At 43.8% G+C, this 25,878-nt stretch overlaps 3 protein-coding genes across 3 annotated transcripts; 1 reads left to right on the top strand and 2 right to left on the bottom strand.

Moving 5' to 3' along the window:
- Window positions 1-87: 87 nt before the first annotated feature.
- Window positions 88-8,590, top strand: pptc7a (protein phosphatase targeting COQ7 a). Its single transcript, XM_069166186.1, has 6 exons — window positions 88-1,110; window positions 2,393-2,572; window positions 4,063-4,261; window positions 5,773-5,896; window positions 6,005-6,134; window positions 6,261-8,590. Exons 1-6 carry the CDS (start codon window positions 459-461, stop codon window positions 6,317-6,319), a joined length of 1,344 nt encoding a protein of 447 aa, XP_069022287.1. The 5' UTR covers window positions 88-458; the 3' UTR covers window positions 6,320-8,590.
- A 70-nt stretch (window positions 8,591-8,660) lies between these two features.
- On the bottom strand, window positions 8,661-15,972 carry rad9b (RAD9 checkpoint clamp component B). The gene is made up of 10 exons (XM_069166187.1): window positions 15,391-15,972; window positions 14,411-14,548; window positions 14,110-14,224; window positions 13,771-13,870; window positions 13,237-13,343; window positions 12,916-13,022; window positions 11,933-11,997; window positions 11,553-11,675; window positions 9,906-10,122; window positions 8,661-9,389 (listed from the first exon to the last, which is right to left on the bottom strand). The coding sequence occupies exons 1-10, from the start codon at window positions 15,400-15,402 to the stop codon at window positions 9,240-9,242; spliced, it is 1,134 nt and encodes a 377-aa protein (XP_069022288.1). The 5' UTR covers window positions 15,403-15,972; the 3' UTR covers window positions 8,661-9,239.
- A 2,854-nt stretch (window positions 15,973-18,826) lies between these two features.
- Window positions 18,827-24,595, bottom strand: LOC138208358 (ubiquitin-conjugating enzyme E2 G1-like). The gene is made up of 6 exons (XM_069166191.1): window positions 24,433-24,595; window positions 21,882-21,984; window positions 21,651-21,748; window positions 21,286-21,464; window positions 21,069-21,176; window positions 18,827-20,965 (listed from the first exon to the last, which is right to left on the bottom strand). The coding sequence occupies exons 1-5, from the start codon at window positions 24,473-24,475 to the stop codon at window positions 21,090-21,092; spliced, it is 510 nt and encodes a 169-aa protein (XP_069022292.1). The 5' UTR covers window positions 24,476-24,595; the 3' UTR covers window positions 18,827-20,965; window positions 21,069-21,089.
- Window positions 24,596-25,878: the final 1,283 nt, after the last annotated feature.

Raw genomic sequence — 25,878 nt, 5'->3', positions numbered from 1 at the left:
TATTTCTAAAACATTTCAAATAACACAAACTGAAAAGCAAGTTTTTAACTGTAATGTTTGCTTAAAAAGACTTCATGAATAAAAGGCCACCAATATCCACAAGGGGGGGACAAGACTGCATCAAAGTCCTTTTCATCTGGGGAAAGGGGAATATAATCCAAGATGTGTGACATTGTGTATGAAAAGGCTTTTTTTGAAAAGAGTTTTTTTTTATTTCAGAATTTGGCTGTTCTCTCTTGATTATGGTCCCCACATTGGAATATCTCAGTTTATTTGTATGTACCATGTTCATTTGTATGCTTTTAAAAAAAAAAAAAAAAGCAAATTTTTGTCCATATAAAAAAAAAAAAATACATCTCCACACAAAACCCATCCACGAATAGTTTCATTACGTCTAAACAAGAGAAAAGTTCGCCCGCATGTGATATTTCCATATTAGGAAACGCAGATTGCGTAATATGCCCTCTGACGTCAGAGCGGTCACAAGACCGCGCGAGCGGAGCGGAGAGTGTGGCGCGAGGCCGCGAGCAGCTGCTCCAGTGTTATGTAGCGTCTCGGAAGAAGTGGCAGCATGGCCGCCGAGGAGCAGCACTCGCGGGTCTCTCGGAGCGGAAGAGGCGACTGATCTCGCTGAAAGTTCTCTTTTTATATTTCTCGTTTACGCAGCGGGAGTGGAGCTTCCCCCTCGAGGCGGTGTTTGCGTTACATCAGCGGAAGGCTGCTTTTTTTTTTTTTTTTTTTTTTTTTTTTTGTACTACGCGTGCTGGAAGTCGCGTTGTAGTCGGCGGCGGCGCATCTCCACGGTTAGCAACCTAGCAGGGCTAAGCGAGGAGGAGGGAGGAGGAGGAGGAGGTGCTGCTGCTGCTGGCTTGGCCGGTTTGTTTCGGTGGGAGCCGGTGTGTTGGGTGATGTTGTCCGTGCTGTCGTACGGTAGACTCGTGGCCAGAGCTGTCATCGGCGGACTTTCTCAGACGGACAGCCGCGACTACAGCCTGGTGACGGCGAGCTGCGGCTTCGGCAAGGATGTCCGCAAAGGCATCCTGAAGAAAGGGATGTGCTACGGGGACGACGCGTGTTTCATCGCCCGACACAGATCCGCCGATGTTTTGGGTGAGTGTGTGTGTGGAAAAACGTTGCGATGCGACATCACTACACGTTAGCGGCGGGAGGGTCAAAGGTCAAGCCCTCAGACGCCCCGGCACAACAAGGGGGGTTACTTAAGGCACGCTGTGATCAAAATCTTGTTGGGACAAGAAGAAGCACAGTTCAGCACGGAAGCGCCCTCAGAGTGATGATTGTGATTTGTCCATTTGTTCTGTTAATTACCTGCGACACCCTGCTGCATCATCTTCTCTGTGACTCCTCTGGGTTCCCATTGTTTGGAGAATGGATCCCTCACCAGCACCTTTTTAAGAAATCAAAACCAATGCAGGCTTTTAAAAAAAAATCTGCTCTACTAGGGGTGGAGGGTGAGGTGGGTGGGTGGGTGGGTGGGGGGTATTAAAACGACTAAGAGGCCTTGATCCGACATAAACAACCTTTTGCAGCATCTGTGCAGCTCTACTTGGTTGTCTGTGATCCAGGTGTTTTTTTTTTTGGGGGGGGGGGGGGGGGGGGGGTTTACTTGCAGAGTTGTTGTGTGTCGGCTCGTTTCTCCGCTCCGGGTGAGGAGAAGCAGCGGGCCATCCTTGTATGGTCAGCAGAGCTGCAGCCCTGCGTTGTCTCCCCCCCCCCGAGAGCGACCAGACTAAAAGTTTCCTTTCTAGGAAAGAAAAAAAAAAAAATAATAAAAATCTTGGACCGAAGGGTCTCGTGGGAATGGGAGCTCTTACTGAAACAAAACAAGTTGAGTTTATGAGGGCTTCGATTATGGATTTCATGCATTTCAGGAAGGGTACGGTACAGATTCAAAGCTTTTTAGAAGAGGGAATTCATATTTGTAGGCTAAATGCATTGAATTACAGCAAATACGCAACAAGGATATCCATATGCAACAACTCATTTGTACATTTTGTGACAATTCCTTTGTCTTATCGACGTCTTTCTTTTCCTGTACTCGATGTCCTTTTTTTTTTTTTTTTTTTTGCATCTCACTCTAAGCGCCCCGTCGTGTTTCCTCATCGAGCAGCTGCACATCATCGTCTTTTCGTCTCACTCGCTGGAAACGAGTCTGAAGAATGTCAGAAATGATATCTGTATTTCAAGCGCTCGTTTAAAAAAAAAAACTTCGAAATCTTTTATCGCCTTAATGGGAACAGTTAGTTTCCTCCTCCTCCCCCCGAGGGGATTAAACGGGTCGCACAATTAAAAGAATTAGCAGTAATTAAGGGCCAATAAGTACTTCCGATCATTAATCAGCACCTTGTCTTGTGGTTGTTGTTTTTTTTTCTAGGTGTGGCAGACGGAGTCGGTGGTTGGAGGGACTACGGCGTGGACCCGTCGCAGTTTTCAGGCACACTGATGAAGACGTGCGAGAGGCTGGTGAAAGAGGGACGCTTCGTACCCAGCAACCCCGTGGGCGTCCTGACGACCAGCTACTACGAGCTGCTGCAGAACAAAGTGCCGCTCCTGGGTGAGTGACGCCACGTCTTCATCTGTGGTACCCGAACACGAGATCATCCTTTCTTCTTTATTCATACACAGCTGCTTGTTGTTGTTGTTGTTGTTTTTTTTTTATCCTATGTAGTAAGTTAATATGTTTTCTTACAACTACACACTTTCCCGCTCGTTGTGTCTCACTTTACGGGACGGTAGGTTTTAAGCACTAATAGAAAACAGCACATTTTCCATGTGGTTTGGTTCTGAGCTGGACTGCTTGTTTGTTGCTGGATAGAGATTTTTTTTTTTTTTTTTTTGCATCATGAGTCAGAGAACAGCCAGAACTCATCAAGAAAAGTCCGAGGGAATGTCCCGAGTCCCAACCTGCCCCCATGATGCACTTCCCTTCACTTTTTTTTTTTGTTTTTTTTGTTCCTCCTTCGCTGCACCCCGCTTCCCGATAACAAAGCTGGATGAGTCGCCGGGACAAGATCTCGGTCTCGGGCGCAGTCGTCAGTACTTTTCCATCCCGTTATCACATGTACGCTGGGGTGGGAAACAACACGGTATTGTGCAGCTCTTTTTTTCTTTTCTTTTTTTTTTTTTTACGGCCGAGGGGGGAATGTTCTTGAGGTCGGCAGCTTGTGTAATTGTGCTGGCTGGAGAGAAAGAGAGGAGTGAGTCACAGTGCGTGAGTTTTATTTTTTATTTTTTTTTTAAGGTTGATTCCAGAGAGCATATTTTTGGTGTTGCCGGATGAATCACCAGCAGGGTGTGGCCGCACGGGCGTCCGCCCGCCCGCCGGCTCAGGTTTCCTCTTCATCACAACTCCCAACGCAAACACGCGGTTGAACTCCTCTCAAAAACCGCCGGGCTGACTGTGGAGTCGTTTGGTTTGTGTGTTTCAGGCGAACCTCATTTAACCGGCTTCCCAAATGCACTCCAGATACATATTTTCCCATCAAGTCATCTCCTAAGCTCGTAGTAGTTTTGATGGACCAACATTTGCAGCGTAAATGCAAATTCTTCTTCTTGGAACAAGCTGAACAAGAGCTTTCACACGATTGTAAAAAAATAAAAATTACAAAAAATTAAAAAAAAAGAATATGAATGGAAAATGCACACTAAGTAAATATATTATTATTAGATATACATTATAATATATATATATATATAAAAAAAGCACTTATGAATGAATAAAATACCAGACATCCAGGCACGGAAGTATTACCATTATACCACTTGATTAAGATTTGCGTATGAGCCGTCAGAGGGATTTCTGTCCAGATAAATCCGCAGAGGCCTCTTTGTTAAATCAACTTATCTGTTCTAATTTTAAAATAGAACAAAATTATTTTAATACATCCGTTCCTGCAGTTGTGTTTCGGTAAGCTTTGAATTCCTGTGGTGCATCGAACCCCCGATTTCTTTTTTTTTTTTTGAGGATATTTCAAATCTTTTGCTCAACCGTTTGCATTGAAATGTAAAAGAAACGTCTGCGTGTGTTTGTGTTTACGTCTGCAGGTAGCAGCACGGCCTGCATCGTGGTTCTGGACCGGCAGAGTCACCAGCTGCACACGGCCAACCTGGGAGACTCGGGTTTCCTGGTGGTCCGGGGAGGGGAGGTGGTGCACCGCTCGGACGAGCAGCAGCACTACTTCAACACGCCCTTCCAGCTGTCCATCGCTCCCCCGGGGGCCGAGGGGGCCGTCCTCAGCGACAGGTGAGACACCCGAACGGGCGGTGAATAGTCGATGGAGAGGAGCCCCCTCCCCTCCCCTCCCCCTTCTCTCCCTCCCTCCCTCCCCCCCTCACACACACACGCACACAAATCCTCGACAATACAGACTTAACAAAGGCGCTCAGCTGTAACGAACCGCAGAACATTTTGTGGGCCTCACTCGCATGCAGCAGAGTCTGAACGGTGAATGTGGCGACTGTGCTGTGTTGAGCTGCAGCGTCACACCGTGTCGGGGTGGGGGGTTTGGGAGGGGAGGGGGAGGTTGGGGGGGAGACACGTGCTGCTGTGTCTCGTTGCCGCGGCGTGCCAAAGCAGCAGCAGCAGCAGCAGCAGCAGCACAGTAGCCGTCAGTGGAGTGCACGATGTTGGACGTTTGCCAAAGCGCTCCCTCTTGCGCGGGTCAAAGTCTTGTGTGGTCTGATGGGTCCGCAGCCGATCCTGCACCAGCCGGCTCAGCCACCTTTTCACTTGCTCATCTTGACTCGCGCAGATTATGTTTGAGCCTCTTAAAAGTGTTTCTAAAAAAAAAAAAAACTAATGAAAGATGAACTGCGGATGAACCCAAACGAACCGCTGAGTTGTTGTCTCTCTTTTTTTGTAAACAGCCTCAATTCAGCGTCAGCCAACGCATTATGAGTTCCAGCAGTTATTGAAATGATACTTCGTTTTTAATTTGTGCATTTCAGTCATTCAGTCGAGGGATTTACTCGGGAGTGATTTACACTGAGCGCAAACAGCAGATTAAGCCTCCGATCCGGAGATCACTAACGTAGGAGGGAGCTCAAGGGTCAAAACTGAAGTGCACCAACAACAGTCCTGCGACTGTAGTGAGGCCGGTTCTTTTCAATGATGAGTATAGAGGAGACGTTTCAAACCGAATCCAACTGCGCCTACCCATAATGCATCGCGTGCAGGGTCTGACCACTCTCCTGTCGATTTTCCATGTGAAGTGCAGTTTTAGCTGCGCGGGACAGGCTGTTCCTGGAGGCCTGTTGGGATGCAGTCCAGACACTTTGCAATGAATAACATTCGTGTCTAGCCCGGGGTGGGGGGAGGGCTTAAGGGCATCTTCCAAGAAGCAAACTTGACACTTGGCAGACGGACTCGGTTCCTGCCTCTGTGTAAAGGTAAAGGCAAGCACCATTTATTGGACCGGACTGTCCTTTCCAAAAAACCCACGTGACGATTCCCCGAATTTATCCCCGTCCTGCGACACATGATTATGTTCCTGTTGCCAAAGTGAGAGATCAGCAGCAAACGGGAGTTGAGCTTTCAAAGCCATATTAGCGCATTTTGCCACCGAGTAGAGTATTGTGCTGTCGGTAAACTGGGTTAGTGGTTCAGAGTGATCCATCAGGTCAGACGGGACAGTTAAACAAGAGGGATTAATGCGGTCGCCGCCTCGCTGATGCTCGTCTTTTTAGTTAATTACAGCATGCACGCTTCATCGTGTGTGTGTGTGTGTGTGTGTGTGTGTGTGTGTGTACCTGCAGCCCCGACGCCGCGGACAGCTCCTCCTTCGACGTCCAGCTGGGCGACATCATCCTCACCGCCACCGACGGCCTCTTCGACAACATGCCCGACTACATGATCCTGCAAGAGCTGAAGAAACTCAAAGTGAGTTACAAACCGTGTGCCTGCAGGTGGGAAGTGAATTTAGAAATATGTCTGGAATGTAAAAAAAAAAATACGTAATTCCTGCTTTGTTTTTTTTTCGCTCCTCAGAACACCAACTACGAGAGCATCCAGCAGACGGCCCGGAGCATTGCAGAGCAGGCGCACGTGCTGGCGTACGACCCCAACTACATGTCCCCTTTTGCACAGTTTGCCTGTGACAATGGTCTGAATGTACGAGGTGAGCGTTTCGGTTCAAAAAAAAAAAAGGGGGGGGGGGGGGGGGAACGGCAACGTAGAAAAACGGCGTCATTGCCGAGCAACCGTCCTCACGTGTTTTGTATTTTTTTTTTCCCTGTCTGTGCAGGAGGAAAGCCCGATGACATCACGGTGCTGCTGTCCATAGTGGCAGAATACACCGACTAGCGTCTTGTGTGGAGCGGTGACAGACGGACGGACTGACGGACGGACGGAGCATCTGCCTCTGCAGCTGATGGACTGCTTTGATTCCTGCTGGCCAGGATGAAGGACTGATGCACCCTCCTCATGCGCAGGGCTCTGCTCTGCTTTGAGCGCCTCCCCTCCCTTCCCCATCCCTCCTAAGCTGGCCATCCCCCTCTTCAACCCCCTCCTCCCAAAAAAAACAAACATCCTTCATGCCTACTTCTCTGCGATTGTGTACATCAGAGAGAGAGAGAGTGGCCAAATAAAGCAAACCAGAGGCCCCGACATCCTCTTGGCCAGGCTGCAGTGTTGGCATCTTTCGCAGCGTTCCAGCGGATAATCCCATCGGCCCGGATCAGCAGTCAGCGGGCACGCTGGAGACGAGCATCCTGTCTGACGGGGGGATAAGTCGGCCGTCTCCGATAGGTGGTTTCTGGGCGGGGACGAAGTGGGGATTCGGGGGCGGAGGGAGGCGTAGCCAGGGCGGTCGGCGGTTAGGCGCGTTAAAAGTGGCGGCACGCCGGGCTGCCGGAAGGGAACGGGCGAGTCTGCGAGCGGCGTGGAGAAGGGAAACCGTTTGCACGGGAACATGGAGCGGATGTTCCTGATGACGCGGTGGGAGTTTGAAAAACCTTTTTTCCTCAAAGGGGCTGGGAACCTTTGTATGCGAGCGCACGGGGGGGGGGGGGACACGTATGTTTGATACGACCGGTGTGTCGTTCTGGGATGTTTTGTGAAGCGTGGGAATGTGACGTTTATACTTTCTGTGGCGAGTTTCTCGGGGGGCAGATTGATCCAACAAGATTTCACGAAGAAGAGCGGCAGCTGCCTTTTTCCATACCAGTGCAATTCAAGTGGTGCACACGTTTTGTTACTTAATGGGGAAAAGTATTTTGTAGTTCAAAAGCCTCTTGAAATATACAGGATATATTGGGTCAAACTGATCTCCTCCCTTTAATCTCACAGCTGCTGCCGATTGTGATTACGTGTGTGTTGAATGTGCTCGTCAGTGTGTCTATCGATGTGTGTAATTCGTGTCCATGAAATGGACGTGAAGGCTCCAGACTTCTCCATATCCACTGGGCTGAATTGATCTCGCAGCCTTAAAACGCACAAAGCTTATAAAAGGAGCATATCTGAAGAAGCTCGACGCCAGTGGAAGTCGTTGGTCAGGTGACCAAATGTATTTTTGTAACTTCTTTTTTGTTTTTCGGTGGGATTGTTCTCCGCATCACCGGTAGCTTTAGTTCACGATCGGCGTTCGCTTTTTCCCGTCTCTCTCCCTGCCGCCGTAGAGCTCCAGTGGCACATTACGTCAGGTTACTGCAGGTTTCACGTGAAAAAAAAAAATGAAAAAAGGTCATTTATGTTTCTGTTACATCACTAGATTTGCACTCTACATTTTATTTTTTTCCCTTTTCCCCCTCACTTAAGAAAGACTTCTCTGTGAAATGCAAATTTTGTGTAAGGTTATTAATGATGTGCCTTGTATCGGGTGTCGTTGATACTGGGAAACATGTCTGCATTTCCTGAACACACACACACACACACACACACACACACACACACACAATGTGCCAGCTACTGAGCACAAAGCCTAAAAACCTGTCAAGTAGCCATAAGAGTCCCAACAGCTTTCCCATCATGCCCTACTGTCTTAACACGAGGTCTTTTCACCTCCAGTATGTCGAACCTTTTTTTTTTTTTTTTCTCCTGAAATCTGCTTCTCTGCACTCAAGTCAGGAGTTTAGGAATAGCGACAAAGCCATCACACGCTTGGAAAAAAAAAAATCCTCCCGGAGATCAGATCACTGTTTACAATCTGCACTCATCTAATGGACTGTTTCCCTGCTTAATCTGACAAATTCAGACCGGCGCCTGCAGTGTCAGGTGTCATTTTGAAACGGGGCGTGGATCCAGGCAGAGCAGTGACGGGGTCAAAATGTGAGTTGTTAAGTGTTCAAAGCACTGAGGACAATCTAAGCAGCCTTAACGAAATTACAAAGCCGATCTCGCAGTCATTTTAGTACGACAGAGTTAGCTTTTCTGGCTCCTGCTTCCCGACACTCTCCCGTTTCCCACTGACGTCATCTTCCAAACAGACTTTTGTTTCAACCAGAGCATGTGTCTGTATATATTTTTGGGTGTACAGTTCAATGCAGATCTAAGCTCTGTGGGGAGAAAAAAAAAAAGAAAAAAAAAACATTTTCAAATCTGTACAATATTTAAATAAAGAGTATAGTATTTATTATTCTTCTGTATTTGATGGCTGTATTTGAAGTGTAAGCCTGCCGCTGGCATGCTTTTGAGTATTGAACGCTACATTGCAGAGGTGGTTTTTTTTTTTTTCTTCTTCTTCTTCATAGGTGCAAGCTGCATCCTGTCCTGAGGGTTGCGTTTTCCCATCCAGACATTATCACATTTAGCGCTGCATGCAGAGTGTTTACACTCACTGGACTCGGGCAGGCTGCTGCGCAGGCCAGAAAAAGATCGTGCTGAAGAACAACGAGTACAGTTTCTGTGTACTCCCACATTCCTCTGACGTTGGGCAGACCACCAGGTACCATGAACAGGCAGGTGTGGCATCTTCGAGCCCAGGTGGTGTTTTCACAGACGAGAACATTCCACAATTTTACCTTATCACAAAGTGAAACCCTCGAAACAACTCATTTAATAAATAGTTCATTTTTTGTACAAATAAGTACATTGCCAGGAAGCTTAACACTTTGAAAACAGCTGAAACGAGCAACGTTCGTGCCATAAAAGTGCTTAAAAAACCCACTTAAAATGCAAAAATACATTAAATATAATAATTTAGATCTTCTCATTCTGATTTAAGATTATTGTAACCTACTTTTGGCAGCATCACAAGATGAAAAAGGGAGAAGTGCCAGCTCTGCTCTCAGAGTGAAGGGCTTCTTGGACAGTCTTCCTCCTCCTCCTCCATACTCTCCTCTCCGTCACTGTAACATGCCAGAACAGGCAGTCTGGCAGCACGGCCATCATCATCGTCCGGCTCCGAGGTCACGGCCCTGAACAAGAGGGAGCAGATCTGTAGGGAAAAAGGAGACATGTTCGTGTACACATTTATTATATTAGGAATTATATGACAGAATTCAAAAGTAGATGTCTTCGTATGTTCTGTTCTTCCCAATTAAAATCTCACTGCAATAAAAGATGCTGGATGAGGTCACTAGAAACTGATCAATATGATGTCAAAGTTTCTCAGACCAAAACATTCACCGTTGAGGAATAAAACAAAAGGCGGTTTTGCGTTTACCTTCGATTCTAACAAGAGTGTTCAATCCATTACGATAACACAGACTTCCTCATCTCTCACGTCCGGTGTCACCTTGCCGCTTCTTCAGCCGCGCCTCATGTGGTGAGGCATTATGGCCGTCTGGGCACATTTCCCAGCAGAGGTCACAAGTAAAACACTAGAAGCACTTTAGCTCTTCCTAATGCCATCCAACCCGTCGAGACTGTAGATCATCCGAGCCTCGGGGAACAAACGCAGCCACGTGGAGAGCCAAGTGAAAATGAAAACCCGACGGGAAGCTCTTCTTACCGTGCCGGAAGCAGGAGTATTCGCTGCAGTGGCGCAGGCCTCGTCGGGTGCACCGAGTCCGTTGGGGTTGTGGGCCGGAGAGAGACGTGTCATCGGGCCCGGTGGGTTGATTATTGGGCTGCCCTGGCTGGACGCCACCAGCTCCGACACGTCAGGAATATCTTGGGGTTCGTCGCCGTGCGCTTCACGTAAATCCACCGCAGCGGCATCTGCACACCTAGAAACGCACACAACGCGCTCATCTTCGTGCCAGGCCATTAATTATGTCATTTTCCCAGAGTTAATGGTCGGTTCCCTGAGCTTGTAAAAGTAGTCCTTACATTGTGTGCAGTGTCATTTTGCTGAACAGTGTCACCCGTCTATAACGGAAGAGAAACAATTGGGCCCCATAGCAGGAAACACGGTGCAATCACAATACGTGGCTGTGAAATTTGACTCATGAGCATGTTTATTATCACTGAGCCTGGTGAGAAGAAGTGTGTGTCACACTGACATGGAGATAGGGAGAGATGAATAATCACACAACACCACACAGATAAAAAAAAAAAAACAGCATCTTTTAGGACAGGAAACATGCTTCTGGGAAACATTTACATTTATTTTTGATCTCGTGTCTTGTGTTGCTTCCAATAATAAAGTTGTTACCATAAAGCCAGAGAGCCCCTCGTGCAATAACCTACAATAGCCTACGTGTGCAATAACCAGGAAATGAAGTTATACTCTGACACTAAATCTGCCAAACTGCTTCATATGAGCTGACAATGAAATTGGAAAGTGAACAACAAAGCAGCCCTATGCGTGTAACCACACTGCATTTCATAGCTCTTAGAGACGTAATGAGAAACGCAGCCGGAAGAAGTCGAGAGAGAGAGAGAGAGAGAGAGAGAGCTGGTTTTTAAAATATATCCTGACAACCTCAGGCTCTGTCGCTAAAAGGCACGTGAGGCAGCAGGCGAGCAAGTTTTGTTTCGAGCGTGCCACGAATAACACAAATGTACTGCGTGTGTTCACAAACAGGCCGAGTGATTGATGTCAGAGCGAAGGACGTTAAGGGGCCTGCTCATCAGGTCAGTGATGTTTTCTACCCAAGCAGTGCGCGCGAGCAAACTTGAGCTACAAATGACCCAGATGTTGAACATTCCTGCTGGGACTGGTGTGACGGGATCCACCTGGAGCCCAAGGCGTGATACGAAGGAAGTGAGAGAGCCAGCAAAACAGCAGGACGGTGACATTGGCAGAGCGGCCGAGCAAAGCAGGCCGGCGTAGTGGAGAAGACGGCGCTTACGGACTGTCACACTGACAGGCTAACCCAACCCCGCATGTCCTGCACTTGCCCTATTTATCTCGGTTACAGACACAAGGCTGGCTGCTGTAACACTATGCCTCTTAGGAGGCTAAAAACAGCCAATGAGGGCAAAGTGCCTGGACTGAGTGCCAGGGGAGAAGCTCAGGTAGAGCTCTGTGGGAAGATTCAATTATACTCTGCGACACACCTCGGCGAGGTCTGAGAAACTGGGCCTACAAATATTTCAGCTGGGACAAGGCCGCTGCCCTGGTCAAAATAAAATCCCACCCTTATCTGTGCAGCTGTGCTCAGGGGCATAGCTGATTAAATGTAGTGTGGCTGCAGCCAGCAGTGTTTGGTACCTGGGTGTCGTGGGGCCCCGGGGCTCCAGAGGCTGAGAGGGGCCCCTGCTTTCGGGGTCGATCAGAGTAGCCAGCACCACGGTGGCCTCGAGGACCACGTCCTCCACAGAGAAGCACACGGGCCTGCAAACAGCAGAAATGTGGCACTAATGGATAAACTCTATCGTTCACTGTTTTGTCAGCCGATAGAAAAAGCTCCGCTTGACTGGTCACTAAAATGATGCGGTAGAATAATGACTGGTGAACATTTATTGGATTCTGCGGTTGTCTGGTGTTAATTACACACTCTGATTGGAGTGCCTGTTGTGCGGCACCACACAGCCTCTGTAACTGGAGATATGACTGCCACTCAAGCTAATCACAATAACAATGAAACTTACTTTCCTGCAGCTCCAAAATGAACCAACACCGGGAGGCAATGTGACTCCGCAAAGGACAACAAACCCTGGAAGGACAAAGCAGCAACAATTCACGGACAAAAACGGAGACATGCTCGAGACAGCTAATAAGGTTTGAGAGTAACGTCACGACAGGTTTACTGCGATCAGAAAAACACCCATCCCAGAGTAAATTGAGGACGACTACAACTTAAAGCCCGGCTTTCTAATCCACCCGAACCCGACAAGGACAGGACTAGGCTGGTTAATGAGGAAACCTCCCAGCGGGATGCCGGAGACACATTCCAAGACATTAGGGGCACGAATTGTGGGCGTTAATGCAGGTCAAGTCTCATTAACTGGACTAACTCGAGGACCGTTCATCCAAATTTCCAACCGGCCGACCAAATCCTTCTGCTTTGTTTTCCGAGCCAAGCCAGAACAAAGCATTTCAAAACCGGGGTGGTGTTTATTTTAGACGCTGCAACAAACCAATTTTGCATCGTGCTGTTCTGGAAATTACATTATACTTCTCCAAGATCCAGTTGCTGTTACTCAAATTATAAATAGTTACCAACCCTTAAACCCCAACACATTCCCACTTGGCCTGAATGTTTCAAACCATGCAACGTGCAGCCTGTAATTTGTGCGACTTGTAGCTTTAATTACTGTTTTTTTGTTTGTTTTGTTTTTTTTAATGTAGTGGTGCATCACTTCGGTCACACTATCGTTGCTATAAAGATGAGTCGAAGCAGTGGGGGGGAAAGTTCACGTGAAAATGATACAGATGCTTCGGGAGTATCAAGACGACAGGACCAGAAATATGACCTCTTGGACACACGCACGCACACAAGCTCTCTGCAACACACACACACACACACACACACACACACACACACACACACACACACACACACACACACACACGCATAATATTCTCATCATGTGACAGGATAAAAAGGAGCCTCCATAAATAACCGTGTTACCCTCAACTCCTTCAGACAGAAGGTTATGTTCGAGTCCACGCCGACCTGAAAGTAGTCAAACTCGTCGGGGTGTAAGGACATCTCGGTGCACATTGTCTTCGTGTGATCTGTGACAGAAGCACGTCCAAGTCAAACAGCCTTTGCCTGATAGTTGTTGTTTTTGTTTGTTTGTTTTAATGTGGTTGAAGAATTCAAATATGCGGTATTTACACTTTCGGGATGGGATGTCACATGTGGATGCAACGGCAACTTCCAAGCAAGTGTACGATATCTGGGAGTCACCTGGACTTGACATGAATTACAGTTTAACAACAAACTCACCATTTCTCCCCTCATAGTGATTTCTCAGACTGACTCTCAGAGGAGTCGTGGACAGAGTGATTTCCTCTTGATACACGGGGAAATGCATCACCATATCACCGAAAAGCCTGCAGAAACAGAGAGCAAAACACATGCAGACTGATATGGTTTTCCTGAGACTGTAAACGTCTATTATTGTTTATGTCCTTGTCAGTCTTGCCGGTTGTGTGCATGCGTGTTTCACGGGAATCCATCTGACAGCCCAGAGTCAACTCAGAGGACAAAATATTTAACTTTCTCTCTCGAATACGCTGAGCTGCTAAATCCTGCTGTCAGTCAGCAAGTATGTATTTCATTTTACAGTAAATCCACTTGCCACGAAAGGAAGGAAAGAGGTTAGAGAAGGATTTCTCAGCCTTGAGACAAACATGGCCTTGTTTGTGTAATAAAAAGGGTTTAATTCAATCAAAGATAGGTGCCTTTGAAGTTGTATGTGCTGATTGTGTACTACAAGGTTGTGGCTCTACTTCGATAATTAAATATTAAAGTGCTAACCTGGCAGGAGCCTTCAGCACATTGGGGCAGAGGTGTGAGGCAAACACTGCCTGCAGAGCCTCACTCTCCTGGAAACAGACGTTGTGTGTTTTGGTGATACCTGCAACACAAGTGGAGAGGATATTTGGAGCATACCGCCACCTAGTGTTCACAATGTGTAATGTCACGTCTGCAGCATAGTGTTAAAGCAGGTCATTTTGAAGATACATTAAAAAAATCTCAACAAGTTTTTTGGAGCCCTTGCAAATTCATTTAAATAATGATTATTTGTTTATATATATATAGAAATCTTGACTCTTTTATTTTGCTGCAACTACCTTATGTAACAAAATGTCGTACCGTGTCTGCAGAAAAACTGGATCTTCACCCGGTCACTGAGACGGCTGATTGATATCTGACATCGTTCCACATTGCGCTCAATGGAGGTCAAACACCGGAAGAGTGGAAGCACAGACTGAAAAACAAGCAAGACATGTTTTCGTTAAAATCAGTACTTTGGTATTCTAATATAGAGTCTCAAAGTGAGATTGTGATGTCACGCTTGTGCCGTGTTTCCGAGTTCAGTTTGTATAGTTCAGCTTCTAGTGCTGTTTGACTTCCACCACTGACTACGACGTCTCTCTGAGCTCTCTGCAGATACCTTCATGACCAGTTTGCATTTGATTGTTTCACTGCACGGCTCTGTTGCCGTTTCCAGGCTGTACTGCTGGAAGAACAGCGGCGAGAAGAAGAAGCAGCCATATGCAGAATGAGCCGAATTCACCGACCTCAGCGCCAGCTTTAAACCGGAGACAAAGACAAGAGAGATTCAGTCAAGATGTGGCTCGTTGGTGCCTGAGAGGCAGAAAAAAAAAACATGAGATATTTAGGAAATTAAATATGAAAAAGTGAACAAATTGAATTAAATATAAAAATGAAATATCTAGAGAAAATACATAAACAATAATATGAATCAACGGCAATAAAATACACCTATAACAACAGAGTGCGGTCATTATTTTTGTTTCACATATATCCGCTAAGTACAAATTTAATTCAACCATTAAAATATTAAAGCTTGAGAACAGAATCTCGCCTTGTGTGAAATTTATGAACAAGCATAAAATCTGTCATGCAAAAGTTTCATATTGCATTTAGTAATAATGTCTTTAGACCAAATTGTTGTAGATTGTAAACTTCTCTACCCTCTTCAGAGATAAAGATGACCACTGACAAAAAAAAAAAAAAGACTAGGAATAATACATCATTGTTTCTGGCTCAGCTGCACACAAAGGTGCATTTAAATTGTTTAAATGAAAATGATCTGGTTATAAACACAAAATTGGAAAAAAAAAAAAAAAAAAAAAAAGCAAAACCACAACGTGTATTTTCTAATTGTGAAAAGTTTCCCTTTTATGTGCGGTCTTACTATAGTTTTGAAATTCATTCCTTGAACGGTTTATTTATGCATTTTACGTCTGTTCATTTCACAACACGAACTTTTAAGCGGAGGAGCCACAACAAAGGTGCTCGTGAAATTTTAATTCACAATAATGTCGAGAACTGCCGGTTTAGTTCCTGGTAAAGAACAGTACTTCCCCCCTGTGTCCTTATTTCCTTGCAGTAGCTGGTGTTGCTCACCCCTTTGAGCATGGGATCCAGCCACAGCTCGTCTCCAACCCGTGACAGGGCGTGAACAGCCTTTCCAAAAGCTGCAAACACACACAAAAAAAAAAAGTTTTACAAAGCTGCCTTTCAAAATTCAGCTAACTAGCTTTTAGCCAAGCTGCGCTACGTTAGCTCGGTCCAAATCAAACGACTTTTATGAGCTCGTTGTAGCTTTCTAGTTTACAATTTTTATTTTTTTTAATTTATTTTTTAAACTAACAATTCTTACGCAGAAGTCGATGGTTATATTTCTCTAGTTTTCGTTCATTCCTACCTTTTACGCAGTTTCCTTCCAGGACGCAATTCATCCTTTCTGACGTCAGAGCTCGCGCGCTGTTCGCGGGTCAAAGAGCACGCGCCTTGGGATGACGATGAAACAAAATGGGCGCCGTCGCACGCTCATTGGCTTATCGAAATATATAAACAAAGCGACGCAGACGTTGAAGCTGGTTTTAATCTTATTTAGAGGAAGAAAAATGTCTTGAAGACACTTAAAGTTGCTACAAGTTTTTTTTTTTAAATTTTTTTTTAATTTATAGAGGTAATCGATTAAAGTTGCCTTCAATGTCTCATTTCCTGGACAGAAAAATCTAATTAATGTAGGTATTGAAATAGATCATTAGTACGCAGAGCACAATTTTAAAATGAATGACTCGCTTATAAATTAAAACCGAAAAAAATTACAATCATCGCTGTAGAGCCACTAAATCGTTTAATAATATTTTTTGATGAAAAAGAAAAAAAGAGGTTAAGTTTTATACTCGATAAAGCCCCAAATAAAAGTTATATCACCGGTAATGATGTGTATAAGATTTGACAGATAGAACCTGAATAAGGAACCTGAATAAGGAACATGTAAATGATGTGTGCTGAATATGAAAAATACTATACGTCTGTGACAGCACACAGTTGTACGGTATGGAAATGTTAAGTCATATGTAAATATTTGTTTTTTTTAATAATAATTCAGCAGGTGTTGATACAAAGATCGGTCACTAAATTTCAACAGATCACAACCATTCTCCGTCATATCTGTCATCTGTTGACTATTTTTGGAAGAACGACATCAGACTTCGCTCTGCCGTTGCTTTTCCGCTGCCTCTGTGGTTTATTCGTCCTCGTCGTGTCCTTCCCTGCATCCCTCGTGAATGTGCTGTTTTCTCTGTGCTGATGTTCCCCGTACTTCTTCCTGCAGGTGTCACTCTGGCCTGCAGCAGGAAGGACAAAAAAAAAAAAAAAAAAAAAAACACACAACATGAGGTTAGATGATAAGAGGTCAGTTTCATGTTTCAGACATTTAGATACACGCACACACACACCTGCTTGAACGCACGCGTGCAGCACGTCGAGGTAGTGCTGCTTCATCTGCCGCCTCATGTGCTCCGTGCTGTAAACGTTCGCGATGCTCCAGAGGTAGCGTGTCTGTCCAGCGGAGAGGGCCGGGTGCTGAGGCGGAGACAACAACGAATGGGATCACACAATGCCGGGTGATGACAGTATCCTCGAAGAATTTCATAATTATCCCATTTAAAACCAGATTAAAGCCAATGACGGTAACAAAACTAAAAAAAAAAAAAAAAAAAAAAAATTCATCATGCGCTCCTGCGTAATGTGTGTTACCTGTAAGAAGGGTGCAGCCATCATAGATTTGGGAGCGTGTATTATCTTCATGTGCTGGCTGCCAGCAGGCACGTTTATGCATGTTCCTCTGTACATTTCTCTCTCTTGCTGGCCGGGTAGACTTCCAAAGCCTGACAAAAACAAAAGGCCATGAAGCGACGCCTTATTTATAACATAGAAAATCTGTGGTGTTGTTTAACCAGCACATTTTTAAACGTAGCACTCAAATTTTTTTTTACACCTATTTTATCACAGCACACCTCACTGAACTGAATACATGCATTTGTTAAATTGTGTCCTCATTCAGCTAAACTTTATACGTTTCTGTGAGTGGAAATAACTACCTAAAAATTACTGTTAACCCCGTCCACCCTGGAGGTTTCCACACCTTATCTGTTATCAACCGCAGTTATTGAACACAACCTAGAACTGTTTTCTGAAGGTTGCTAAGCGAGACACTTTTATGGATGGGTGTGTAGATAGATAGATAGATAGATAGATAGATAGATAGATAGATAGATAGATAGATGGATAGATGGATAGATAGATAGATAGATAGATAGATAGATAGATAGACAAACAAACAGATTCATGGGATGCATAAAAACAAGACAGCATTCAAGAGAAAGGGGGGGGGGTCAAGTGTCAAGTTCAAAGATAAATGGTATAATTAGTCTCGGAAAGTATGAATTATTGAGTAGCTGAAATAATGGACAGAAGACATGTCTCGAAGCAGCGGAAAAAAACATGTCAAAACGGGGAGCAAAAAGCAAATAGATAGTTGAAACAGCGGAAAGTAAGGGATAAATGTTGAAAAGGATAAAAGTAATGGAAAGACATCTGAAACCGAGAGCTAAAAAATACTTTATAAACTGATGAAAGAGCAAAAAGTAGTGGAAAATATTGAAAAAGATTAACTAAAGACATGTTTAAAAAAGAATGTATAAACAGTTGTTAAATTTAACAATAGTTGTGGACACAGCTGTTACAATATCGCTAATAGGTGATATAAATGCTGAAAAAGCTGAAATAGATTAACTAGTCGACATTTAACAAAAAGTAAAATATTGACAGTTCAATGCAAAAAGTATTGTAAAAAAAACCTTCCTCATTTATCTAATGAGAAGTGTTAGAAAACAAACCAGAAAACATCACACAAAACAAGAACCACAGCACTTGAAATTACATAAGCAAGGCCGTTACACCGAGATGGTTTATCAACTGGAAAGCAAACCTACAATTATTTTAGTAACTGTTTGCATTCGATTATCTATTATTTAATTAAATAATAATAATTAAAAAAAAGCTTATTCATGTCTAGTTGGCATCCAAAGGAATATTTGACTCACCATCTGTGCATCTTTTGTTCAACGCCGCCGACCTGTAAAATAAAGAGTTTCAGTTTGAAAAGTTTGCAAATCCATTCCTGAACATTGACGCAATGAACGCGAGCATTACCTCATGAAGATGTGCCCGCATCCGTTTTTGAACAAGTTTTCTTTTTGCAGGTGCTCAACAAACGTGACCCGCTTCCTCATGGTTAGTCACAGCTCCCCCACTCCCCCCAAAAAAACAAATCCGCCGTCGGTATGTCAAGAGAGGTCGCTAGCATCGTTATCAGCTCAGTATGTGTCGCAGTCAGCAGGTGCCTATTAGTGTGAAATGAAGCCAGGCCTGGAAACGCGACACGAGACCGGTGGGTTCCAGTTACAGTGCAGAGGTCTAATCTACTTGAACCCGGAGCGTGTTCTCATCTAAAATGCAAAACACAAACAGAATTACAAGCCGCTCGGTTTTACACACTTTATTGAGCATCATGTCCAATATACATTGCATTGACACAAAATGGAAAAGAAATAAAAACCCAAAACAAACATAATGGCGTTAGGGTGGATTACCTGGACACACCATTTTTCCAGAGCGTATTGCTTAATGACATTTTCAAACGCACCGAATCTGTGCAAATACAGTGAACACCGGTCAGAGGAGGTCATGGTAGGTTAGAAAATTCGGACTTAAAAAGGTAAAATGTCGACAGCAGTTATGTGATCGTCAAGTCTACGGAAAACCTACTTAACTGTACACGTGACATTCACCCCCCTGAATGTACTAACAATGGTATTTTCCTATTTAAAACATACCCAACTCCCTCAAAACCTGATTGCATGCGCCAAAAAACAAAACAAAAGATGGGTTCGCTAGTTTTCAGTGTCAAGTCACAGATCGATCAAAGTAAGATGTCATCATGGCTTTTTAATAGTCAGCAACACCGTCGATGAAAAGAAGGGGAAAAAAAACACAAAAAAAACAAAGCCAATGGTTTCCAGCCTCCACCCAAAAAACGACCGTGTATATTAAAAAAATAAAACCTCGATGCGGGATTGTGTTCCGTTTTCCCAACAGGAACGCTTATTTATACTTTTTACTAAGCAGTGAGTTAACTTCCAAGCTTCCTCCCTCCCCCGGTCAAAACCCAAATTCAGCGATTAAGTAAGGGTGATAAATATTATCTAAGTATGCACCAATCGGGGAAACTCAAGCGGTTGATAGAAGAGCGTTATTTTTTCCAACAATCTACCCAAATGTCCTTAGGAGCCCAAAAAAACAAAAACAAAAAATAAAAACACAAGTGAATGTGACTTTTTAAAAAAAAAAAAAAATGTATCCACAGTAAAGCCAAGTGTGCCACGACGAACAAAGTAAGAACGACTAGCCTACTTCTACAATGGAGCCCCGAGAATTTCCCTCTCCCAATGTTCCCCCGACAGATTAAGAACTCAACCTGGTCAAAAAGTGTCATCCGTTTAAAAAAACAAAAAACAAAACAAAAACAAAAAAACATTGAGGTAAGCTCAGACGTCAGTCCACATGCGGAAATAATCACAGCTTAGGCTAGTTTCACAGACTGTATTTTTGGTTGTCCGTGTTTTTTTTTCTCCCCCCAATAACTAACGGACTTCCTCGCCAAACCAGTAGGGCCACGCGTCGTGGGGTGGTGGGGCGGGGTCGGGAATATTAAGAGGTTTATATCTCACCGATTGCTAATGGAGATCCCTAAATAAGAGGGTCGATCCCGAGAAGTTGGCACAAACCTCCCTGTTAGCATTCGCACACGTAGTCGCTATATTAAAACCACAACTCTCAAAAATCACTTAAGCCATTCCGATTACATCCGCAGCTGGAAACGAAACATAACAGAGCTGTTGTTGTTGTTGTTGTTGTTTTTTTGAGGGGGATCATGCAGGTTTGAGAGTCGTGGTTTTAGACCGCACGCCGGTGTCGCTAACAGGAAAGGGGGGAGGGGGGAGGTCCCGCCGTCTCAGGACTTTTTTTTTTTTTTAAAAGACCGTATGAAAACTCATCAGGAGTCGGCCGGAAAAGTTCTCAAGCCGTCCCTCGAAAACGACGAGCAAACCGCGAGGAGGTGAAGCCAACGAAAGGCAACGGTGATTCAACGACAGCGCGGGGAAATTAATCACATCTATTGACGAGAGATTTGCCGAGGCGGACATTAAATCTGGTAAGTGTGTAGAAGGGAGGACAAGTGATGACCTAATGAGAACAGGCTTTCGTTTTTTGTTTTTTTTTGTTTTTACACAATCTCGACCACTAAATTGCATAAGAAACCTGGTATAAAGTAGAAACTGTTCAGCAGCAGATAAAAAAGCAAGTTAATTTACAGTAGTGACATATCTTACATCGTTAATTTTTTTTTTTTCTTCTTCAAAATAAATAAAATTAAATATACAATTCCAGGTAGGAAACAGGTTAATTTCGCTGGTAGGGTTCTCAAATTGGCTCATCTGGCGGTAAAATGACAACCGTTCACAGAAAACGTGGTTGAAGCCAACCAATTCCTTTTGACTGGCAAAACAAGGGGTGCAAAAGCCTTTCGCTGAAATTTTCCCTCTGAAGGCATTTCCTTTAACTGAAAAAAAAAAGAAAAGAAACGACAACAACATAGTAATTATTATCACTTTCAGATGCGAGGTTTTACATGCGAGTCGAAACTTTGCTGGTCAGTTACGTACCCTGGAATTTACAGACGACTCCTAATCGAATGCCATCTCTTGACTTTTTCTTACACAGCGAGCCACCTTCCTCTTGAATTCGCCGTTAGGGTCATCCCGCCACTCTTTCTGCAGGAGCAACACCGCTTTCTTTAAAATGACACAATTCACCTGAACTGCAGAGACGAGCCGATTTGAAAATCAGAGGGAGGAACTGGGATGAGCCGGTGTAACTCACCGCGGCGTCCACGTTGGCCGGTGAGTCGCTGTTGGGGTCCGCCAGCATGGAGATAACGCTAATCATGATTGTCTCTACCGTGTGGATGGGAAGCCAGCGCTCCTCGGGCTTCTCGTACCCGAACTTGTCTTCTCCCGGCTCGTGCAGAATTGAGATGCAAACGTCTCCGTTCTTAGCGACTGCGAGGGGACGAGAGAGCGCGGATTTAACGGCAGCCGGGGGGGAAAAAAAAAACAAAAAACACAGAGACGGTTTTCAACACATTTCAACTCGAAAAGCCCAGATTGCTCAATCACTACATTGTTAAAAGAAATAGTTCAATAAAACCAAATTTAAAACTTATTTGGGAGTCTCAAGTGTTTTACCGTTTGGGTGCCAGATCTCGGTGATGAACTTCATCTTTGGCGGCCGTAGTGGGTAATCGTAGGGAAAGGTTAGGTACGCTTTGAAAAACCCTCCTTCACTGCAGGGGAAACCAAACAAAAATGAAACACGGAGCACGGACAGGTGAGACAATACAACATTAAACAATCATTCAAGGTTTTGTTTTGTTTTTTTTGGAAAGATGTTCTCATAAATAATACGTTCTCACTTACAAAAGGGTATCTTGTGGACCAATGATCACAACCTCCCATTTGTATATGTCATCGTCATCTATCAGACCAGCTGAAAAGCCCTCCACTGGGTTCTTGTTGAGCTCTGGGAGAAGAAACAACAACAACAACAACAACAGTTTGAGGTATTTTTAATACAATGAAATGGAAATGGAAAGCAGGACTGTGGCAGGAAGCGTATTGGAACCACAAAAAAAAAAAACACTTGATTTATTCACATGGCAATTAAAACATCACAGGCAGGAAGAAAAAAAAATGGATTCACGTTTAACATAAAACCAAGCAGACTTTAAAACGGTCCAAGACAGCCAAACAACAAGAAAAAAAAAAAACAAATATATATATATATAAACGGTGCACAGTAAACACTCTAAAGAGGATAATGAATCTGTCCTTGACACTCATGATGCTGGTAGACAGTTTGAGGTGAGCTGCGCGTGTGCCCCCCACCCACCCACCCACCACCCCTTTTGTTTTCTGGTTGGTGACACATGTTCAACTATGAAGCAGCTTGGGAGAAAAAAAAAAAAAAAAAAAGCGTCAGAGTTCACCACAAATTAAAGCACAAAGCAGGTGAACAGCAGGCGAGAAGAATGAATCAGTACAAAGTGCTCCGTTCTTACAAAGCAAAGCGTGAACTGTGCTGATTTTGCGGCCCACGTACGGTATTCTGACGAGCACCGTGGAATTTGTCATGTCAAGTGGTTAAATCAAATAAGTTGCAACATTAACACCAAGTAATCTGCTTAAAGAAATCCTTAAATATAACTTTGGTTTAATCAGTACAGGAATAGATCTGTGTGTAAAGAAGTCTTCTGGTTTGGTAGTAGCAGTAACAGAAACTTCACTTTACCACGTCTCAATTGTAAAAAAATGGTTCAAGGGTGTTTTTTTTTTGTTTTTTTGCTGTATACGTTGTCACTTTAAATTAAATCAAGTCATATTTTCACATTATTTTGAATTCATCTAATAAACGTACAGTTTGGCAAATGTTTCCAGATGTCAAATCGTGGTTTCCAAAAATAATAATTACTGTCGAAGTGATTCACCAACTTGAAGACCAAAGCTGAATCAATCCCTGTTGAAGTCAGTGATTCACATCCACACACACACACACACACACACACACACACACACACACACACACAGAGGAACTTAAATTTGCATACTGTACAGTCAGTGCAAAGATACTGAACCCGTCATGGAGCTGGTTGCAGTGTCGGTGGCCTGTTGCTGTCATTTAAACACCTCACGAACACCCACAATCCTGGACAGTCACTATTGAGGATGTATTTTTAGGCGGTTCTGGAAAGCTTCATCACAGTATTATCACAATAGAGCTGACTTTATATAAGTGGGTCACTTTGGCTGTAGTTTGCAGCTGGGGAAAAAAAAAAAAATACTAAAATATAATCGTACGTCTCTAGAATAATCTAAAGTTGTGATCTTACTGTGTAAAGACCTCTGAGATCACTTATATAACGATTGAAGTAATGCATATAAATACAACTGAATTGAATTGGGTGTTTATAATATTGTGACAAAGCCAAGATATATTTTCCTGCAGCGCAAATAATATGGACTTTCCTGCTGCAGCATTATATTAGAAACACAAACAAAAACATACTCACACACACACACCACCCACATAACTCTTGTTAACATGAGTTATTGTGTAATAATAGTCTCGATGCGATATCCATACATACCAGTACTGAGTGAAAAGGAAGTGCAACGATAATCAAGAGTTTTAATAGGTTATTACTGGTGACCAGCGGTGTATAAAACAACATCATTACATCTTGTTTTTTTTTTTTTTTTAATTATTTTATTATTAATGGCTCACTGATGTTGGTTTATGACCTGCACAACAATAAAGAGTTTCATCACTGCAGGGATTCAACGCCAAGATGCGTATCCTCCAATAAACAAAATAATAAACCACGCCGCTGGAGAGTGTGAGCCAGATTAAGGCGTCCAGAAACCGGAGGACATTACCGCCACGGAGCGGAGTCGGTCCCGGTTTGGGTTTGTTTTTTTTAAATCAAGTTCGGCTGCCGGCGCCGTCTCGGTGAAAGGCTCGGGAGTGATCCCGGCTTTCATCGGCGATGTTAAAAGTGATCCGAAGCAGACGAAGTCCCCGGGTTGATTATTCCTTTGTTCCGTCCGCTTAACTAACGCCGAGCTCCGGCAGCCCGCTAGCGAAAGCTCGGCGTTGCGATTCGGTGTCGATGAAGCTATAATATTACAGACGCTTCTAAATATACGTCTTCATTTTATTTTATTTTATTTTTTTATCCCCCCCACCCCCACCCTCTCTCTCCACCCACCCGCTCCGCGGATCGAAGCGGCTTAGCTTTACGGGGTTAGCTTCCCGAGCTTTTACTCCTTACGGCGTAAACGTAGCTTCTTTTTTTTTGCGTAGCTACCGAGGGGAGCTAACGTTAGCCGCTAAAGGTAGGTTAGCCTTTAAATAAACGTCGGCTCTGTTTTACGGAAGGATTTATTTTAATTTTTTTTTTTTTTTTTTTACCTGCCAGTTGTTTTCGAAGAAGTAATGCTGATTGTTCGGTCATGGTACGCGGACGTAACTGGAAAACCCACTCTGTGTAGACGAACACCTGTCGAGGAAGAGGAGCTCGATGAGATCCTGCCTGCTGCTCGGTTCCCTCTTCTGTTTTGACACAAGGTTCAGCTGCTTGGGTTTAGCAGTGCGCATGCGCGGCTGCAGTTGTGTGTGTGTGTGTGTTTGTGTTTGTGTGTGTGTGTGTGTGTTTATGTGTGTGTGTGTAGCTTCGAGGCGACGTTTCCTCAAAGATAAACAAGCTCCAACCCTGGAAAAAAAAAACAACGTTATATCCAGCCTCCCTTTCCAGGTTTATATCATCCTATTCTATTTAGGTTTATTTATATAACCTGATAATATAGTATAATAATGTTTTACGTGAAGATAGAAGCAAAAGATAACATGGAGATAACAAACATAGAGGGGGGGGGGGGCAGGATGGTGGGGCCAGAAGTCACAGATCAGGAAACATGCAGCTTCAGAGCTGCAGATTATCTTGATGAAAAAGCGGAAAGCTGCAAGAGAGAGAAGACATAAAGATGAATGAGATATACTGCGGTGCCATTATGAATGCACAGAGAGAGAAATAGAGATGTCACACACACCCCCACCACCACCCAGCAGCCCAGGTTTTAAGGCTCAAGGTCAACTCGTTTCGTGATTTATTGTGATATTGTTGTTATCAGGATTGTTGTTTAAATATTGTTCAGCTTTACCGAATCTTTACGAGCATTGTCATCATATGCCATACATACAGAGGTGAATAAACCAATTCTCCTCCCATCCCGTTATAAGAGTTGTTAAAATTGTAAGAAAAAAACCCGTTGTGTTTTATTATTACGTAGTCATGATCTCATGAATTGTTATTTATCAGTGGCGTTAATAGAGATGAGGGTTTCTAGATATTTTTGCTGCTGCCACCTGTTGAAATAATATTTGATACAACCTGCTTTTATAGTACCACAAATGACAATAAAATTTTACCCGAGTAAATGTTTTGCTTCAAACATCATCATAAAGCTGCTCATTAATTAATATTGTCATTGTTAAGTTGGGAATACAGTGACACACGCTGCCAATTTCAGGCATAAAAGGCAAGATAATTGCATCTCTGGTGTTGTGGTGAAGTATGAAATGGACTTGTGGGCATAGACAACATCTTTGACATATAAGTCACGTCATTTTATTTTGATTTTATTTTTGTTATGTCACATTTGTATAATTTTTATAACACCGAGTTCTCTGGCAGGTGAAAGAAAGGTCTGTAGGGAGAAAGGTAAAAATGGCGTCTTTGTTTTTGTTACTGCATTAGATGATTACTCATTTATAAATATATAAATAATAAACTATTTACTAATATTTTAGGAAAAATGTGCACCTAAAAATTAGTTTGTATTGGAAATGTATTTTTAA

This window comes from Embiotoca jacksoni, unplaced genomic scaffold, assembly GCF_022577435.1.
Source record: "Embiotoca jacksoni isolate LCO1_2020_lvr unplaced genomic scaffold, fEmbJac1.0.p SCAF_37, whole genome shotgun sequence".
NCBI classification, from domain to species: domain Eukaryota; kingdom Metazoa; phylum Chordata; class Actinopteri; family Embiotocidae; genus Embiotoca; species Embiotoca jacksoni.
The sequence above is the reverse complement of the archived record's forward strand: the minus strand, read 5'-3'. Positions and strand labels throughout refer to the sequence as shown.

What these genes read in the sequence shown, in the direction of transcription:
- pptc7a (XM_069166186.1), top strand. Translation starts at nt 459, where the DNA reads ATGCCCTCTGACGTCAGAGCGGTCACAAGACCGCGCGAGCGGAGCGGA. An exon ending in GGGGCCGTCCTCAGCGACAG is followed by an intron (nt 4,262 to 5,772) that starts GTGAGACACCCG and finishes GTGTACCTGCAG; the next exon opens with CCCCGACGCCGCGGACAGCT. An exon ending in CAATGGTCTGAATGTACGAG is followed by an intron (nt 6,135 to 6,260) that starts GTGAGCGTTTCG and finishes CTGTCTGTGCAG; the next exon opens with GAGGAAAGCCCGATGACATC.
- rad9b (XM_069166187.1), bottom strand. An exon ending in AATGCAAACTGGTCATGAAG is followed by an intron (nt 14,225 to 14,410) that starts GTATCTGCAGAG and finishes CTTGTTTTTCAG; the next exon opens with TCTGTGCTTCCACTCTTCCG. An exon ending in TCTGTCTGAAGGAGTTGAGG is followed by an intron (nt 11,998 to 12,915) that starts GTAACACGGTTA and finishes TTGTCCTTCCAG; the next exon opens with GGTTTGTTGTCCTTTGCGGA.
- LOC138208358 (XM_069166191.1), bottom strand. Translation starts at nt 24,475, where the DNA reads ATGACCGAACAATCAGCATTACTTCTTCGAAAACAACTGGCAG. An exon ending in TCTTCGAAAACAACTGGCAG is followed by an intron (nt 21,985 to 24,432) that starts GTAAAAAAAAAA and finishes TTCTTCTCCCAG; the next exon opens with AGCTCAACAAGAACCCAGTG. An exon ending in CGAGATCTGGCACCCAAACG is followed by an intron (nt 21,465 to 21,650) that starts GTAAAACACTTG and finishes GTCCCCTCGCAG; the next exon opens with TCGCTAAGAACGGAGACGTT.